At 43.2% G+C, this 20298-nt stretch overlaps 1 protein-coding gene across 15 annotated transcripts in view; it reads left to right on the top strand.

Annotated features, from left to right (window-relative positions):
- Window positions 1–20298, top strand: part of LOC109643182 (R3H domain-containing protein 1-like) — a 37108-nt gene that overhangs the window by 3011 nt on the left and 13799 nt on the right. For 9 of the 15 annotated variants that reach the window (XR_011240532.1, XR_011240534.1, XR_011240533.1 and 6 more), the window contains exons 2-14: window positions 5029–5188; window positions 8235–8427; window positions 11243–11260; window positions 11867–11956; window positions 14726–14849; window positions 16464–16542; window positions 16761–16820; window positions 16936–17076; window positions 17342–17450; window positions 17678–17773; window positions 18110–18135; window positions 18358–18411; window positions 19119–19345. Coding sequence is in view for 11 of the 15 variants with exons in the window: in XM_069521482.1 (XP_069377583.1) it covers window positions 8269–8427; window positions 11243–11260; window positions 11867–11956; window positions 14726–14849; window positions 16464–16542; window positions 16761–16820; window positions 16936–17076; window positions 17342–17450; window positions 17678–17773; window positions 18110–18135; window positions 18358–18411; window positions 19119–19345 (1183 nt within the window). In the remaining 4 variants the exon portion in view is untranslated. Of the gene's footprint in view, window positions 1–139; window positions 339–2732; window positions 2755–5028; window positions 5189–8234; window positions 8428–11242; window positions 11261–11866; window positions 11957–14725; window positions 14850–16463; window positions 16543–16760; window positions 16821–16935; window positions 17077–17341; window positions 17451–17677; window positions 17774–18109; window positions 18136–18357; window positions 18412–19118; window positions 19346–20298 lie in introns of those variants that run through there. The other 6 variants (XR_011240535.1, XM_069521484.1, XM_069521481.1 and 3 more) reach the window with 4 other exon arrangements.

The following is a 20298-nucleotide window of genomic DNA, read 5'->3' as shown; positions in this document are numbered from 1 at the left end:
TCAGGCTCTGACATCACACAGGGGCCAGCTGTTGATTTGGCGCTGTCTCCAAGGCTGGCTGGCTTGATGGCTTGTGGCAGGTAGACTTGTGCTCGCGCAGCACTCTCTCGCTCTCTCTCTCTCTTTTTCACTCTGTGACACCCACTCTCCCTTTACACTCCCCTCTCCCCATCTTACACACTCACTCAGTTGAGCGAGCGTACAAGAGGCAGCAGGCAGCTGCCGAGGAGCGAGCTGGGAGGCGACTCCAGCCTCCTCTCCAGCCAATTGCGCCTCCTGTACAATGGAAACTAAACGGTCGAGTAGCAGAAGGGATGGAGGGCAGAGCTGCCGAGCAGGTAGGTCCTGCACTTTCCAGCCACTTTGCTAGAGAGTGGGCATGGACCTCACATGCTTTTTCTGGTTATTGATTTCCCATTAATGTTTCTATTTTGTGTTTTCAACATTTTCTTTGTCTTTAAAGTTATTGTGTCTGCTGTTTGTCGCCACACAAAGTGAACACATGTACTGTTCACGGCTGCTTCAAAACTGACAAGAGAAGCTCTTCTGCAGCAGCGTTCTGTTTCCTTTTATCATCGCATGGTAGCAAGTCAGTAAGCAAGTGTGTAGTCTTTTCTTTGGCTTGTTAAACTAAGCACAGCGTGAGATTTGGTGTGCTGTCAGTGCCGTGCTACTCACTGAGCCGAGCCAGAGGTTTTTTTTCAGAAATCTCCCCTCCAGTTTGCCAGCACTGCTTCTGCTTTTCATTACGAGGATAATTAACCGAGATCAGCCAATAAGAGGCTCTGCTCCGCATTGTTCTCCAGCCAAGCTCATCGTCCGTCTCCCCTGCTTGCTCTGTTTATTCTGCAGGTGTTGGGTGCAAATTGACTTTTAATGACTCTGGCGGACTTTTTGAGTTATTCCTCTCTCAAAAGACTCCGTAGATTCAAACTGCTAGACTTGTATGTTAGTTTTCTGTGTTTATATTTTCTCCTCTAATTGCCTAGATTGATATTCCCTGGAAGCTCTCCTATGGGATAGGTAATGGATTACCTACATGCTCTGCCGTGAATTTAATTTATTAATGCTGGCTGGTTGCGCTTCTGCTGCGCTGCACCACACTCACACTGCCTTATGTGACCTGGAGGCAGAGAGCAGCGCAATTAGAGGCTCATTTGTGCCTGTTTTTTTTTTTGTTTTTTTTTTTTTTTTTTGTTAATTCCATCTGAGCTATTACAGGCGGTTCCTTAAACTGACACCGTCTCAATCGCTCTGAAATTGCAGCGAACAGTGTATGAAAGTGATATAATTTCATAGGCTTTGCACTAATCGTTTTCTGGTGCAATTATATAGCTCCCCTGTCAGTGCTTCTCTTGCTTTGCAATTAGCGGAAATGGCTAGAAAATGGGAGATTAGTAACTCAGTTAAGCAAAACACAAAAATCAATTTTATTGCAAGAGCACGAATGTGAACCAGTATTAGCAACCTATTTAACAGTTTATTTGAGGCTTGATTTTATTTGCCAGGATGCACGTCCTGCGCTCTGAGGCTGACTTACCCTAAATCTGTCTTTTTGTGGGTTCGTGTGGAAGTCAGAAATCAATTTCATTGCCATAAAACGTTTGGCTGCCTTCGCTGTGTTTGTAAAAACTGAGAAAGCCTGGTAATTGTCAAGCTGGTGACATAAAGCTGTAACCCACAGACATGGGCTTACCTTTGTGTTTGTGGCTGTGCTTTTGTCTCACAGTAGCAAACAGAGCTCTGTTTAGTATTCAACATCTCTGCAGACAATATCCCAGATGTTTGGCGCCGTTCCTGCCGTTGTTTTTTTATGTGACACTTGCAAAAGCTCATCAGCTGCAATAAAGCGTGAATTATTTTCCAACACACAAGCTGCGCCTGCATGTAGAAAGATTCCTTCACTTCTTTTTTTTTTTTTAATCTTTTTTTTTTCTCTCTTTGCTCAGACGCTTGGAAATTATGGGTGGATTTTCTTTGTGATCACTCAGGAGCTTGTTCTTTTCCCTCTTCCACCCCGTGTTTGACTCTCATCTCCTCGTTCTGTCAGGAGCAGAGCTGGGGATAGAGTAGCAGATAGAGGGAAGGATTGAGGGTCCTTCACCTCCAGTTGAGCTGGTTATAACCAAGACAAGAGCCCTGATCCACGCAGCACTGAGCAGAACACAACAGAGCGGAGGTGTGGGAGGGAAAGGTCAGCTTTAGTGAGAGAGAGGCAGGTGTGTTTTTGTGCTTGTGTGAAGAGGATAAAAAGTGTGTGTGTTTGTGGTGCCATCACTGGCAGGCTTCTGTTCACTTCACAGTGACTGAGAAATTTCTCATTAGCTTGCCATCGAACATAATTGTCTGTGAGAGGGGTCCTCTAAGAGCCCGGTGTAGCTCAGTCGACGACCACCATGATGATCCGTTCCGCTTAGGTTTTTTAAGAAATCGTTTCCATCAAGAATAAATGTAAAGAGACTTGTATGTGGGCAGGTGTAGCTGAAGGGTTACTGCAATAATCTCAATGATTTTTGGAGTATCCAGATTTTATTGGTTTTTAATTTGCTTATTGATTGCAATTCATTATTTCAATTTTTTATCTCAGTGAGCAAATGTGTAATATTAATACATTCGTCAATTTTTTTTTTTTATTGTGTGCAAATGCTAAGGTCTGGTGTGTGCGTGCCTGCTGCTATCCCATCAAGCATGGCGATAAAGGTGGTGTGAAGAGGCGGTGTGACACTGAACGATGCCTGAGGGAGCCTCTTTAAGGTAGCTGCGCTCTGCGGCGACTGTAATACCAATGAACCACTCCCTGTCAGCTACAGCACAATACACACAGGCAAACGGAGCGTCTCTATGAAATCACTGCCACGTCTGTGTGTATGTAGGGTGTGTGAGAGGCTGCTGAGCATCAATCAGAGGGGGATATCACTCTGTCCGTGTCTGTCAAAAATTTTGGGGGGGTATGCATTGTTTGCCCCATTAGCATTCATTAGACAGTCTACACTATGCTGCACACACACACACACACACACACACACACACACACACACACACACACACACACACACACACACACAAGCTCAGTGTGAAGTCCTGACGCCAGCCAGCTAACGGCACTGTCCGCTCAGTAGCACCGGTCATAAAACCTGGAGCACCCACGGCCAGACTCAGCCGCACTGCTGTTAGAGCAACTTTTACACTCTGCTCATGTTCGTGTGTGCATTTGTGTGATAGCTGCAGGACTGGCACTAGATTACACACATTTTTCCTTTTCAGACATTTAGCTCGCATTCCTATGTATGGCGGATGAAAATGGCAACACTTGCGCCTTCAACCAGGAGCAAGGAGGGCAAATATCTAGAGCCGCCGCCCAGAGATGATAGTCCTGTATAAAGCTCTGGCTGCATTTAAAAAGAGATAAGAGGGGGAAAAGAGCAAGGGGTGGAGATAAGAGCATCTTATAACCAGAGGAAAAAGATAATGAGAGGTGATTCTGTTTTAAGATGAGAAAAATACATTGTCAGATTAGCTGGCGACAAACTGCATTCACTAGTTTTTGCACTCTCCAGATGTAATCTTGATGAATGGATCCAGCCTGGGGCATCACTCGACTGTTTGCTTAAGCCAAGGTGAAATGTTCCTCACAGATTCGCTAAAATGCCAATCAGATTTTTAATCTCTGTTTATTTCTCTCGTTAAGCGTTAACGCACAGGGTTCTGTGAGGCAGCCAAACAAAAGCAATGCACCAAATGGTGACAGTTCCACAGCACGTCTCTCCCACCCATCATCATCATGTCAGTCTGCAGTCAGCTCTGGCTGCGAATGGAGGTGTCATGAGAAAGGAGATTATGAAGTGAGCAGGGATTCCACTTGACCTCTTTTGCCTGGCACCAGGAGGTGGGGGTGAGGGGGTGGTCGCACCAAGTCCATGTTGGGAGCAGCAGCCAGGCCTTGGCACCGTCGGGTGCCAGAGTCAGCGTGGCACCTCGCCCACTGACTGAGATGGGAGATTAGAGGGGCAGACAGAAGTAGGGAGACAGCAAGAATCCTGGACACGGGTTTGATGGAGGAGAATGAGCAGTATTAAGCGAACTGATGCAGAGCTTAGATAAGTAAGTGATAGGATGTTTGTCAGAAAATGAATCAGCATCTTTCAAACAAAAATGCCATACAAAAATTGGTTTGAGCTTCTCAGTTGTGAGGATTTTGAGCTTTTCTGTGTTTTCTAGCTTCATAAACAAATTATCTTTTGGGTTCTCATCGCACAATGTGACGTTTTATGTAAACTTGGGCTCCAGGGAATTCTGATGGTTTTCTGACATTTTATAGATAAAAAATGTGAGTTAATGGAGTAAACTATCTGAGATCATTCTATATTGGAAAAAAAATCATTAGTTTAAGCCCAAATCGGATCAAATTTAGCAGCCTCATTTGTCAACTACAACCATATTTTCACAAACTAGAGGAGGTTGCCAATCTATTGTAGTATTCATTTGACAGAATTGTCAAGTGAAGTGCACAAAAAATATCTGACTGTCACATTTTTCCCGATAATATGTGTGTTTTGTGCAGCTCTTTTGTTGTCTGTGTTTCCATTTGTCTGCCCAGCCCAGCGAGTGTCACCATGTAGTCAAGCTATAAAGGAAAACAGAGATTGCACTCGATACGATTTGAAATTTGTGTGGCACCAAATGGCAGAGGATTTCAGCTGAGAAATGCTATCTTCCCCCTGCTGCTCTCTGAATTCCTAATGCCTGGTTTTTACGATGTTGGTAGGGGTGCCTTCTCCTGTTGCCTCCACTGCACTCCCATCTCTGCGCTCATCCATTATTTATGGCACATCGGCACGCACAGGCCCAGGAATACATACTCACCCCACTTTTACTTTTTTTACTCTGACTCAAACAAATATTTCAGAGTTGCTGACATCCTGACTGCCGTCAATCCGTGTGCGACCTCTGTGTCACTGCCGCTTCAAACCTCTGACCTCTCTCACCCCGGACACCACAGTGCTAACCCCGTGGTTCTTTCATCTGCAGGTCAGCAGGGGTCATGAGGGTGTCGAAGGCCCCGGTCGCTGTTCAGAGCAGCTGAAGCCGACATGGGCAGAGAAGTCTCGGATGGCAACGATAGGCTCAGCCTCATCGACTTCACCAGCTACATCCTCCTTCGCCACAACCCCCACTGGCTTCGAATCAAGTACGTCCACTGTTTGTTTCTATTTGATGAGAATATTTAGGATATTTGATAATCTCCTAGGAAACATTTAAATGGGAAATTGTGTGTATTTCCATCAGCTGCTGTTATTAAGCAGGGACACATAAAATCTGGTGGATTTTAAAAACACACCTAAAAAGAGATTGGGCAGCATAATATTTTAATAATCACCCCAGCATTATCTTTAATGCTGTGTTATGGTACAATATTCATTATTTCATATTAAGAATATCTCACATTGTCATAAACATTTACTCTCAACCCAAGTTGAATGGTTTGGCGCAGTGTTAAATTGAAATAAGTCGGTCTGGAAATTAATTCAGATCAGTCAGTTGTTCTGAAATGCACATGACTGATTGTGGCTCAAGCTAAAAGTTTTCTTCCTGTAGCATCTTCTGATCATCACTTATAACCCATAATGTCACATTATATATAAAGTATATGGTTAGAAAATGTATGCTGCTGTCTGTTTCCCGTCTCATAAGGGACCAATTTGCTCCCTCCCTAGATTCTCAGACGTTTCTTTAATGTAACAGTAAGGATCAAATGATGATCCATATTACTTATGCAGGCAAAACATCAGGGATTCTAAACAGGCACACAGTGCAATTACCTCAGCCGTGAGAGGCGAGACGGTGAAATTCAAATGCATCAAAGTCTGAAGCCAAATGTAGTCCAACACTCCAGTCTCATGATAAAATGTGTTTGGAAGAATGAATGATTCGGTGAGGGACAAAATAGCTATCCATCACAAGCCTGGCTCTTGAAAATATCTGTCCAATATTGCAAATCTTCAAGCGAGTGACTCGAGAGACTTCACTCATCAAAATGTCAGCAACAGACACTAAATATTCAGAGGCGTGCGCAGCACTCTGGAGTATTAAGCTGTTTTCTTTCAGAATGTAAAAATAATGTAAAGCAGCAGCTGGTGTTGCTTTTGTCGAACCTCTGACAGGTCATTGAAATTCAACATCTGAGTCGTCACCGCCAAGCTACATTTTAGCTAACCTCTGAGCCTCGCACAGCAGTGGGTTAGCGGTACATTTGCCAGGCAACGGACCTCACTCAAAGTCAATTGCTCTGACACAGAGGAATTGGATGCCACCTTTTTAAAGAGAGTGGCTCCCGCTCGCTGTCTCAGCTCTTTTGGGACGGAGATAAACAATTAAGTCTCAGCAAGCCACTCTGCGGCTCAGCAATCAGATAGGAAAATGACTCTGATCACTGCCGGGCAAATAGGTTGAGGCCCGACTGATTGGCGAGGGCTGAAAAGCACACGCAGCCAGTCACGTACACACTCGGGTAAGCTCTGTCATGTGTGGATTCAGTTTTGATGTACAGAGTGAATTTGATGAGCCCGTTTCTAATTAACCTATTAATCATAGCTCTCATGTACCAGATGTCTGCCCTCCCTTCTTGTGTGTGTATGTGTGTGTCTGTGTGTGTGTTTCACTGCATGGGGCCTAACTGCATAATGAGGGCATATCATCAGGATGAACTCGCTCCATGACTTCAACACAGGGAGGTCACGGTATTACACAGATAATTCCTACAACAGGCCATAGGTGCAAAGCAAATGATGTTACACGATGAGTAACAATGTGAAGTTATTTAATTTTTTTATTCAGCAGAATTAAAGGGACGCATCACAGAAAAGTCTGTGTTTTAAGCCCAAAGTCTGAGTCCTCTCTGGAGAGTGAGCTGTTCCAGCAGACAGCCTATAAAACATATACACTGAGGATTTTACCTATAGTTTTGTTCCAGGAATTAAAAAGAAAGAAAAGTAAGTTCCCTTTTGGGACGTTAATCTAATGAAAACACAATTTAATAACATACCTAACAAATCATATTTTACATCAGTTTAATACCAAGTGAAGTTAAATACTCAATTAATAAATTGTGAGTTGGAGTGTAAACGAAGACTGTAATCTAAATCAGTGTTTTCTCATAGGAGCAAACTGTCCTGCTGCGTCTTGTCGAGTCACGTCCATTGTCTCTCCCTGAACAGCTGCTGACTTGTTAAAGGCAGTTGTGACTGACGACCACAGACAGGGCTGACAACACTGCTACCTTGTGCTCTATTAATGGCTGAATCCCATTAACATATGCTGCCATTACAAATGCTTTTAGTCGTACCTGTTTTTTAAAGACAGCAACTCCTGCTCGGTGTCTCAGCTCTTATGGGTCGAAGATAAACAATGGAGTCTCAGCCACTTGTCATGTGCGACACAAAAATATTTGCTGGGCTGCTCTCTGGGAAATTCATATCTTCACACATGAGGCAAACCACTGTCTTTACTCCTGCAGTATTATAGCTTTCTCTTTCAAAATAATACCCACAAGCCAGTGGGTAGATGCATGCAGATGTTAAACACTCCTCAAGCGAAGATTTGGACCGCCGCACAAATGAAGAGCAAGTAAGTTTAATTTTATTTCTTTATATCAGTTAGTATACCGACCACACATATACACCCACTGTCAAAAATGTAGGCCCATATTGTCGTAGCTATCAATAAATACGGAATTCCTGTTGTTATAATTTAATTAGAAAGTCAAATAAAGAAATTCTGAACTTTTCCATCTCTGTCACAGCGTCAAGGAGAAGAAACATGAAGATGATGATGCCTCCACATCTGTTGGACACACCCCAGTGATTTTATTCTTTGTGTGCTCACAGAAAAGCTGCTTTTACACTTGTTTTTAACTCTTGCCTTTCAATCTCTTTTATTCTGAATGTGCAAAAATAATTTGCATGTTATTAAGTTGTGTTATTTCTGAAACAATAAATCTGATCCACTCTATGAAAATGTGCAATGTGATGGTTGTATCTACAGGATTACAGTCACAAATAAACTCTTGTGGACAAACTATAATTCAACTAATATATTCTAACATGGTTTCTCAATAAATAAATGTCTTTGTCATATTTGTACTGTATCACTCAGTATTTTCAGATTCAAGCGAAGTCTCACTCTTCTTCTAATTCTTCCAAGAAACTGGCCCTCACAGACATGCTCCTGCCTTTCAGGTTCTCTCCCAGCACCTCCCAGTAAGACTTTGCAATGAGAATGTCCGATACCGCCGACAGTGAAGCAACGAAGGTTTCCGAGGCCACTGACCCGGCGTCATCTCCAAATGACAACGCCACCAAGTCTGAGGTTTCAGACCCCAGCCAGAGCTGCAGAGATGAGCAAGGCAGCAACAGTAAGAGGGACGTACAGGTAAGGAACAGTGACGTCTCCTGCAACTGAATGAGATTTATGTCCACTCTAAAAACCGGTGAATCCTTTTCCTACTGGCCAGAATGACTGGGCACTTTTGTTAAAGAAAGTGGGAGGTTCGAGACATCAGCAGCCGGACCGAGGACAGTTGACACTTTACCAAAGAATTTCCCTTTTTTTGCCACACTCATCTCCATGAAAATTCAGTAACAGTCAGCGTCAAACACAAACTGCCTCCGGGATCTCCTGTCACCTGCAGCATTCGAGATGATTCTCCCGGTTGCTTCAGCGAGCCAAATTATTCCTGAAAAGTAAAGTGTACACAGACTGAAATGATAACGCGCCTCTCAACTCTACTTTGACACAAGGTCATTCAGCGAGAGAGAGAGAGAGACTCCACGCTGCTGTTGTAAAAATCATCTGGTCGTGTGAATCTCATGTATCCTCCATGGGAGACATTTAGTCAGTAATCTACTGGGGATCCTGGGCGGCTGCGATCACTTTCAAATAAACTGCTAATTAATTAGGTCTCTATGTCGCTGCAACAAATGTGCTCGGGGACCACAGAAAATATTCACTTGTTAATTTGCCTTTTAAAGTAAAGCTGGTGCTGACTGGTTTGAGTCCACAGAGGAATGGATACTAAAAAAGGAAAAGTGTCAAAACAATTAGAAATCTCCTCAAATGTGGTCAAGGAAAGAAAAAGGATTGTCTCTTTGGCTGCAGCCTAAAAATAGAATTCAGGCCAATCTGGCCTTGTGGTTGGAGGCAGGCAGAGCGAGGGAGCCAGGCAAGCAGATAATCTGGAGCCCAAATCCTGGTTTATCTACCAACTTCCTGTGTCTGCATTAGCCCGGGGAACAGAATGACACCAGCATGGGGGAGTCGCAGTCGAGAGGAGGTGGGACGCAGGAGGAGAAAGGAGGGAGGGATGAGTTGAGAGTTTGGTTAAGAGGAGGGATAAAAGGGAGGAGGAAGTTAGAGTGTGATGGTGTTTGAGACAAATGTCAGAAAGAGCAGGAGGAAAAGGAAAAATAAGAATTAAGATTGATTTCTCCTCCATTTGTGGTCAAAGTAACTAGCCACAGATTTTAAAACTTTAAAGCTGCATGTGTTTGGAGCTAAAACGGAAAATGTTGTAAATTCAGATATTTGACCTAAGGATGATGTCAGTCAAAGGAATATATTGACAATTTGGGCCATATGCTTCTCTTGATTTTTTTTTTTCAGTTCTTCCCACCTGAAAAAAAATGGTCTCACCTTAAATTGACGTAGTTTATGTTCGAGCCCCCTGTGAGGTTTTTGTGACCTCTCCAAATGTAGGCCATCTAACTACTTACCTCTCATTCTGCTCCTCCTCCTAAAACTCACCCTGGCATAATTCTACCGTGTCCATGCCAACATATGCTGTTGGCTCTGAAGCCCCTGACCTTCTGATTGTAATTTCTCACCACAGAAGAAGTGAAGCTAATTCCGCCGCTCTTCGTATCAGCGATGGTTAAACGCCTGAAAAACTCGTTGTGGGAGAAAGGGAGGAGGTATGGAATGAGGATAAGGAACAGGGGATGCAGAATAGCATTCCAACAGAGGAAAAAGGAGGGGGTTACAAAGACTGGGTGACTTTGCCACCATCTGCCTCCAGCTCCGTCCTCTGCAGCAGGACAGGTGGCTGGTGGCCGCCCTACTTCTGCTGACTACAGCCCTTTCCCTCTCCCCCCTTTTTCCCATTCCTTTATCTCCTGGCGGCATTGTTCATTCCCCACCGGCCCCACGCCACTCAATTAGCTGGTGTAGCGGTGCACTCACAGTCCCAGCCCTCCCCCCCCCCACCATCACCTCTTCCACATCCACATTACCTGCTACAGAAAATGGGGCGCAGCAGGTCACAGACACTGGAGATGGGCGAATAGTGGTCCATTTCAATTTTTTTATAGGTGTTATTTGGCCCTCAAGCTCAATGAGGGAGGGGAGGGGTTGTCCTTTTGATTTTTAGAGGACAGGTGGGAAGGACAGAGCTCTGTGTGCATGAGTGTGTGTGGATACATGTTGGGATTAGGAATCAGAGGACTGGGCTCTGTTACAATTCAGACTAAAATGGCTCCTGCCAGGTCTCCCCCCTCCTCTGTGCGCACTTACTGAGAGACCTTCTGTTTATACGTACACATAACACACACACACAAAGCCACTAGTGCGTAAAGCGCAGAGGCACCGAGCTGTCTCACACACTGTTGGGCGGCTGGTTTCTCTCTGCTCTCTGCATCTCACCCCCAGAGCCTGGGTCTGATTCACATGACAGCTAAATGGAGCTGGGAGCTCGGCATAAAACTGACCTGACGCGCTTGCAGCCAAATGTCTGGCTTTTGTTTTCTGCTCCGTGTTAGAGAGAGAGAGAGAGAGAGAGAGAGAGAGAGAGAAAGTGGCCCTACAGTGCAACTGCTTTGGTGCCATATGCTCTGCAGAAATTAATTCATGCTCCCAGGAAATTGTGAATGTTAAACTTGAGATTTCATGCTGCAAAGAGGATTTTCTTTTTTGCAGATCAATGCCTCTAAAATGTTTCACTTTAGGAACAAACATTAAAACGTAGGCATTTCGAGATGATGTTTTTTTGCCATCTTGAATTGTTTCTGCGCTTTTGCAGAGCTAGTAGTGCGTGAATGCACAAAATGTAGGCCAGTCATATTTAATTCAAACTTCTCCACTTCTTAAAAAAAAAAAGTTACAATCCTCATTTCCCCTTCCAAACTTCTGTGGTTTGTTTGATTTGTTTTTCCTGTGCACTTCTATCCTGCACCCCTCCCCTTCCTATGGACAGCCTGTGAAGTACTCTAAGGTACAGTACAATAGAAATGCATGTTGTGCAAGGATGCTCCGAACGCGTCTCATGTGCACTTGGATTGCGTTGTTTGCTTGGATTGAGTTGGAAGTTGTACCTGTGTTTCCTGTCGAGCAAGTTGTCATCGTACACATTGCTGCAGATGTATAAAATTCCTCCAGTTCAATATATGAGATGTCATTATGTGAAGTGAAGTCTGACGTCTGAGCTGTGCCTGAGAATGCAAATAGTTTGAAATGGACATATCCTGTGAGCTTGCTGCATTGCTGTTGATGTTCAGGAAAAATATGACACGGATTAGGTTTATGTGAAAACGCTTACTCTGACTTTTTGACTTAAGATTGTTCTGATTAAGTTATCGGAGAGAATCTGGAGCCACAGATCTACATCTTAGCGGGCGAAAAGCTCTGTCACTCTAGGAACAAGATTTGTCAGCGAAAATGTGAAATATTGGATCTGTATGATTTTGCTTGCAAGAATTGATTGTGCTCGCTGGCTGTTTTCTCTTTTACTTTGGCTTGTCACTGTGATGCGTGATGATATTGATGCAGTTGTGTGTGTGTGTGCATGGTTTTAACTGTGCCCACCTACCTGCACCCTTAGTCCAACACCAGGCTAAAGCTCGTGCGGAGCCTGGCAGTGTGTGAAGAGTCCTTCCCTTGCCCTATCCCTGAGCCTTCAGCAGCACCTCAGGTAAACAGTCTCCGTAAATAAGTGAGTGCATTCACATTGGAGATGTCCTGGTCAACCATTTTTTCAATGCATTGTGTTGAATCCGTCCATCCATTGCTACAACTGTTAATGCCACGATTGTTGGCGCGTTGTACTTATCGGTCAAACAGGCAGTACTACCACAACAGGACCATCGGGCTCTTTGCATGTAAATCTCTTGTTGTAGCGTAACATTGGAAATGTATTTATTTCATACTTTGATTTTTAAAAGAATCTACAGAAATCATTGTGAAGGTAGTTTTACCTTTCATCTCCAATAGTATTTCTTAAAACTTTAAATAATTAAAAATTTGAATATTTGATACTGGCACCTCTCTAATTGCAAATACACTCTGTTCATATATGCTCGATTTTTCTTTTTAAACACTGTAAATTCTTCAATTCACCTTCGTCTCATCAAGCCCAGGGTGAAGTATGTGCTTTCCCGACACCTCAGCCCAATTTGTTAAGCTCAAGCCCACATGCTTCGCACTGTTATGCTGACCTCGGATCAGTTCTCCCTTCCAGCTCATTATATTCGAGCAGGTAGACCTCTAATGCTTGATTAGTGTCCTTCGTCTGACAGCTATGATTAAATACCAGGCCACGACCGCCTGATAAAAACATCACCATCATGAAAACAGAAAGAGCTGCGATGGCGAGCCAGCCGTTGCTAATTCAACTCTTTTCTTTACACTGAATGTCCGGACCAAGCCCTCCCCACTCCCCTGGCTGATCAAACTTTCTCCATTACATGCCACTCTGCACAGCTCCCGGCATGCTTTCACTCACATACACACAATGCACAAATACACACAGGTGAGTCGGTTCTCACCGTTTCAGCCAGTCAGCACTGAGCTGCATAACCAGAGGGCGGGTTTTATTCCCACAACAGCTTCGCATCGTCTGCACTCACACGACGTCTTGTATTACTGCCATCAATCATGTCCAGGAAATTACAATTTCCACACGTCAGCTACAGAGAGCTGTGGAGCGCTCTAATTGAATACTCCTGATATTTCCCCCGCTACTGTTATTGGGCCCGGAGTCGAGACTCCTTCTGCGGTAAACTAACCTAGAGGGGCGAGGTAAAGCAATAAAGAAAAGGGGGGAAAAACGCATTAGTGGAGTACACAATCGTCTGGATGATCACAGATTCTCAGTCAAATCTCAACATTTCCCATTGTTCACCATTTTACATTATTGTTGCCACTGTCAAAATATGTGGAAAAGGCCTGTATGGATCTAAAGGTTGTGCATCTCCAAATTTACAACCACCCTTACAAAGAAGGCCTGGCTGTCAGTTTGAATCAACGGCCAATAGTCGCGGGTGTCTGAATACACAGACGTACTTTTTGTTTCAGGCTGACAGCACGTTCATTACGTATTCAGAAGGCCATCATTTTCCCGCTGTTCTTCTTTTATCTGAAGGTAAATGGATGTCAGGAAACAAATGAGGCAGCTTGCAACAGCTGCACATCAACTGGGCGGCTTCCACGTGATGCCAAGGGTGGCATTAAGTAGCAAACATCACCGCTTCTTGCCAGGAGAAGAAAAAAAAAATCCCTTTGCTTTGAAAAACACACACACACATACAAAGTCGCTGTCACTTCCACAACGCACAATCCGAGACTCATTTTCACTTTCTCCCAGGCTCGCTCAGGCAATTAGTCAGTCACGCTTCTCATTAGCATATTACATTTTCACATATAATCACCGCATCTTAAAATGAAGGAGAACATAGCGTCTCATTATCTGGCTCCGCAGCTGTTACAGGGATCAAACTCGTGACCTTTTTTGGTTATGAGCAGCTCTCCCAACCACTGGGTCACCCCCTTCTCTCATGCCATCATTCATTCACTTCTCTCTCTTAACACACACACACACACCCTCTCTCTCTGATGTTAGCTTTCCAGAGTTGTGTTTAATCCACTTACCGTGCACCGGCAACCCCTCTCCTCTATTCAGCTTTCCTTTTCAGGCTTTGTGGAATCGCCTGAAAAGCAAATCAGATACTGCTCGAAGTCTGAGTCGAGTGTGAGTGTGGGTGAGTGTGGTAGAGGAAGCGTACGACTGGGGTAAACCAAGGCCAATTTTAATAGATCTCTCAAAACATCCATGCCAGACTTCAACTTCAGCACGGTTGATCTTCTGGATTTATTCATTTTTACAGTTGGGTTTGGGATTACAATGAAACTCCTCATTCTAATGAACTTTTATGGAATGAAAATGTGCTGTGTTGTTTGATTTCAGGCTCCGATTCATGTATTATTCAGGTGGCTTGACAAAAACAAGCTAATCTGGCGGATTAATTGCCATAGTGATTTGGAATTTATGGACGCAGGCGCATTATTGCCAGGAAGGAAACAGGTTTTCGAAGATAAACCAGGAGGGTTTATTAGGTGTCTAACAGTGGCCTCTTTTGCCCGTGCTATTCTCTAATTAACCTAGAACCTCAGGCAAGATCATGGAGGATGAAATGGCTCATATTAAATACCTCCTTTCTAAATTAATTTCTCACGTCTGCTCATCGATCAGAGGAGAACAGGTTCACATTTATCTTTTGACGCCCTTCTAAAATGCTGACACCGTTGGACTCGTGTGTGTGTGTGTGTGTGGTAGCTAGTCTGAGTGACCCAAAAATAGTTAAATTCACACATTCCACCATTTAATGATCAAAGATTTCAAACGCACACCTCTAAGTTGGTTATTTTTCCTCCTTTTAAAGTACTTCTGATTCTGATTTAACAGGATGGATTCCTTCTCCAGCCCTTTGAAAAGGAAGAACGAGGTATGCAGGACCAAGCTGAGAAAGAGGACGTCTGTGACAAGGTGGAAAAACCCGAGAAAACGCAGAGGAAAAGGCTGTCGAGAGGTGAGAAATGAAATTAAACCTACGGTGCACTATTCATCTTCAAAATACATGTAGATTTTGGGGGGTTTTCTCTTTGCTATATTAGATTTGTTCCTGCATATCTTAACCTTGACTTCTCATTCTTATTCATTTTACAATATTCATGTCCTTGAACCTTCAGTGAAAGATGTATCTAAACATATTTTATACAAGTTTGGTTTGATTTTCACAGTTAAAATCTTTGATAAAGTCCTGATGAGAATGATGTCCCGGAAACTGATTAACTTCTGCGGTGACGGGAGCTGAAATATTTCCATTAACACCTCAGCTTTCTTTACATCATAAGCACCTGGGGCCTCATTTATAAACATTGCTTACTCCCAAAAAACAGCTGGAAGGGTGCATGTGCTTTTACTACATCCAGAATTTGGAATTCATATGTAGGAAATTGTGGCGAAATTCATAAATGTAATACATATAATCTATTATATCATGGTGACAGGGTATCTGATGGCAAAGTGTGGAAATGAAGCCAAATGCTTTAATGATACTTATCATACAATCCTTGTCACTCAGCCAAATTACAGCCTTATAATAATTACATCCTTTACCTTGTCAAGAGGAAAATCCGATCCTAAACATTTTTTTTCTTCTGGCGCTGTGCCCTCCAGTTTGACCAAAAGCACTCCTCCATTTGAAATGATATCTCATTATGGGCCGATAATTGGCGTGATTCAGTTAATTGCGACAAGCTCAAGGTGTGAAGCAATTACATAGATTCCCACAGGCGTATAAAGGTGTCTGCTTCCCTCTGTGGAGCAACACTCCTGATGAGGCAGCCTCCAATTATAGAAAGCAGACACCCACAGAAGGGGAGTGAGCGCCGGCGTCTCCTGACTCCCACTGACGGCTCCTATTCTTCTGTTTGGCACACGGGAACATGTTTTTTTTTGCCGGTGTCAACGTCGTTATCCGTCCACTTCAGCGCTCACTGCTGCAGATTCAAGCTGCCACATTTCTTTCTTTTTCCCTTCTCGGTATTGGTCACATTGTGAAGTTTCTCTTTTACTGAAGTGTAGTCTGACATTTATTCTGTCACTCACAAATAGCTGAATGACAGGCAGCTTGATTTGCATATCAATATTCATAACGGGTGTTTCATTAACAGTTTATCATTAGTTTGGGAGAGTTAACGAGGTGGAACAGTTCTTAATTATTCATATAGAGGAAACCATATTGAGAAGGTTTAGATTAGGAGCTGCTCTATAAATCAGGATATTGGATTCTTTCTTTAGGTCCTATCCACACTAATGCAGATGTTTTGAAGTTTCATGTGCAATAAGGAGCATTTGGGAAACAATGATTTCTCTTTGCACACTGTAGCTTTGTGTAATGAGCATTTACTGGAAACAATGACATCAATGGTGTTGGCTATATACTGGTTTCTGTACATTTGGTTACAAGTTTGCAGCTAAGTTTAGCATCAGTGCACCACATCACCGACATTCACAGGGATCTGTCTTGTCTTGTCAAGTTCTTATTATGCAGGAAGTAATTACCATGGAATCTGCTGTTTAGAAATGAGCTCTATTATTTTTATGATCACTGAAACAATTCTCCTGTCTCTGTTTTCAGATTCCAGTCAAGACTACACAGATTCAACTGGCATAGATCTCCATGAGTTCCTGGTCAACACACTGAAGGGCAACCCTAAGTATGTTTACTTGTTGGCACACAAACAAGAATTACATTTTATTTGACCAACTTGCACAACATCTAGATCCTCATATTCTGTTAAAACTCCTGGATGAATATTGTTATGCTACTTTCTGGTTTGACCGATGCTTTTCTGTTGTTATGAGTAGTACCTAAACATTGCCACAAGCTTTTAGTGTGGCAGGAGAAACATGCTCACATGTTTTGTTCTTCCAGGGATCGAAGCATGCTTCTGAAACTTGAACAGGACATCTTGGACTTCATCAGCAATAACGAGTAAGAAATATTGTGGCCTTGTTTGAGTGTATTTCATAAAACTGCCTCCTGAACTCCTCAGTTCACTCTGATATTGTGTATTGACCTTTAATCACATTTCTATTTCCCTCCCTAGAAGTCAAAAGAGAAAGTTTCCACCCATGACGCCTTACCATAGGATGCTGTTACATCGAGTGGCAGCCTACTTTGGAATGGACCACAATGTGGACCCCAGTGGAAAATCAGTGGTTATCAACAAAACCACCAACACTAGAATGTGAGCCTCTCTTTCCTGATTTACCTACAGCCAAGCCTCTTTAAACTCAGAGCATAAATTACATGAAAATTAGACACTTGAAGGAGATGAAATAATATCACTTTACTTGTTAAATGGTGGTGAAGGTGCTGTAGCCTTAGCTGCTAAAGTCACTTGACAGATAAGTTATTATCCAGCCCTTCCTGTTACTTAGAATATGTTGCTGTCAGCATCTGCCTGGAATGAAGCTGCCACTAAAAACTCCTGTGAATTCCCCCACCGACAGACCCGATCAGAAATTCTCCGAGCACATCAAGGATGACAGGGCGGACGATTTTCAGAAACGCTACATTCTCAAACGAGACAACTCCAGCTTTGATCGTGAAGACAGCACGGTGGGTGTTGGGTTTTTTTTTTTCCTCTACCAAGCTGTCACTTTCATTTCTGACATGTTGGTAAGAGTGGGACAATCTGGCGTCCCATACATAGCTGCTAAAGAAGAGTGTGTGTGTGTGTGTGTGTGTGTGTGTGTGTGTGTGTGTGTGTGTGTGTGTGTGTGTGTGTGTGTGTGTGTGTGTGTGTGTGTGTGTGTGTGTGTGTGTGTGGTGTGTGTCCTTGCCAGATTCGAATGCGTTTGAAAGCTGACAAGAGGAGCAAATCGATGGAGGAGCGGGAGGAGGAGTACCAGCGAGCCAGAGAAAGGATATTTGCACATGATGTGAGAGCTGTTAGTGTAGGCGGGCTGGGGGGTGGGGCGCCATGTTGCACAAATCTTTGTGTCATTTCTATTCATGTGCAAATTCAGTAGATTTCTTGCTACCAATTACCACTGCTGGATTTATGAATTTCTAGACGTAAGCTCCTCTTTGTAGACCTGCAGGCAGTTATACTGGGTTCAAAGCACCTGCTATTAAATGTAAAATGTATTATAGTCATGGATGAATATTATAGAATTGACACATGATTTTTTTTAAACGTAGCTTTAAGCACACCTCAAATTTTTTGAATTAACTGTACTTCTTTAATTGACTGTAATTTTCATTTTCACCCACAGGTAGATCACTATATACTAGATAGAAGGTAAGCTGTTAAACTGCATTGATCACTTGAATACCGGCTTTGTTTCACCTCTCATGCATGAATTGTTAATTGAGCATCTTGTGCAACTGAACCACTTCACTTTGAAATAAATCACTTGTGTGGTTTTCCTGTCACAACAGCATCCGCTCTGTCATGTTTTTAAAATGGTGGATGTCTCATTGTGTCACCGCCTGTTCCGTAACAGCTCTCTCCTCCCTCCAGTGCGCAGGATGAAGATGCATGCATGAGCACCCAACAGAGGCGGCAAATGTTCAGGTAGGCCCACCCTTTCGTCACACATCATTCAGCCCCTTTCAGAGACTGCAACGCAGGCGGGGGGGAAAGAACCCTGTGAATCGGCGTCTGTCTTAATCGGCTCGCTCAGGAACAGGAGTGCTGATCAGAGGATTTGTTTTTCTGCTGCTCAAGAAAGCTTCTGTGAAATAGGATTTTCAGCCCAGGCCTCTTCATGTTGGACAGGCTATTTGGACCAAAGCTTGCCAATTAGACCATGAAACCATTTCTCTAAATGTCATCTTTTATTGATCGAGAATTGGTTATAAATGAGTGTTGTTGTTTTTTTCCGTGAGTGAAACATTAATTCCAACTATAAAAGTTGGAATTAATGTGTTTTGATAAGATGGCTGTCGGCCATGTTTGAGGTATAAATTGAGTAATCAAACCCTTTGAAATATAAATTGAAATATACAGATATAGGTTGTTTTTTTTTAAAAAACAGGTTAATTTTATGGCAGAAGAGAAGTAAACATTAAAAAAAAAATTAAATAGCTTTTTTGATCATTTTGATAAATGTTTCTCGAAGCAATCTTAAGTTTTCATCTACTTGTCATTTGAACTCTTCAGCTTTTTTGAACTGTTGATAAAAAAGATTTTTCAAGTTATTGCGAAGAAATAAGACCAGAAATAAGAGCTTTACATCATAGATACAAACTTATAAATAAAGGTGTCGTTTTCCTCCACAGGCTACGGGCCGGCCGGTCAGGTGCCAGCAGACAGAGCAGCTCAGAGACAGAAACGCGGCACGGCGAGCCTCGGCCGTGGAGCAGCACCGACAGCTCGGACAGCTCCAACCGGCTCGCCCCGCGCCCCGCCATGACCAAGGCCAGCAGCTTCAGTGGCATCTCCCCGGGCCTCGTCCGAGGGGACAGCACAGCCAGCAGCAAGAGCACCGGGAGGCTCTCAAAAACAGGCAAGTGAGGCAGACGTGAAGCTGCGTCACACAGCTTTCATACAATATTAAATTTTAAAATACTTGTTTAAGTGTAAAAATACCTTACTGAGGGAGTTTATAATACAAAAGCAGCATAGAAGATATTCTGCCATCCACATGGAAGTCATGTCTTATTAGCCGCTGTGCGATTGATGGTGATTATATTGTTCAGGTAAATTCAGTGTGATTTCTGTCGCTGTTATTTTTTCATTTCCTCAGACAAGAGAAAGAATCCCAGCATTAAGAGGAGAAATTCAGTAATTTTATACAAATGGAGGGGAAAAGGAACAGAAATGCACATTTTGCATTGTCAAGCGAAATCCTTTGTCATTCGAGGCACTTGAGGTGTTATGAGAACAAATGTTTGTTGTCCTGCCGTGGTCAATAAAGTCTGTGGGCCGGCCCGTAGCCTGACAGCTGTCAGAACTAATCGCCGTGCAGCAACGTGGTGATGGAAGAGGCTGTTAAAAAGTGTTGTTACAGCAGTAGTATCAAACTTAGCAATGAGGAGCTGCTGCATAATGTATAAGTGCCACGCCAGTCACCAAGATGAAGTTAGGGCTTCTCCCCGGCTGTGAGTGCTTACTCCACAATATGATACATTTGTAAGTTGATTGGCTGAGATTAGATGAAACGCGTTCTGCGCTGTGGGCTTGTCCTCTTATTTACGCTTCTTGGCCGAGTAGCTTTTCTTCTTTTTTTTTAAAGTCGTTTACGACGTGGCTGGCTGCCCTCACTTAGTGTTTTGGGAGTATAAGTGGAGGAGACATCTTGCCTGTGCTGCCTTGTCCTCCTCAGCCCTAAAATAACCTTTCTCTGCAACAAGCAGTGAGATATCTCCATCTGAAAACAGGAGCTCATGTTAAAAAGGATAAATTCTTCTTCTAGTCTCATTTTTTTTGCCTTTTTGCTCAAAGCTATGAAGCTATTTT

Source organism: Paralichthys olivaceus, chromosome 24, assembly GCF_024713975.1.
Source record: "Paralichthys olivaceus isolate ysfri-2021 chromosome 24, ASM2471397v2, whole genome shotgun sequence".
Classification (NCBI taxonomy): domain Eukaryota; kingdom Metazoa; phylum Chordata; class Actinopteri; order Pleuronectiformes; family Paralichthyidae; genus Paralichthys; species Paralichthys olivaceus.
This window is presented reverse-complemented; position numbering and strand designations above follow the sequence as displayed.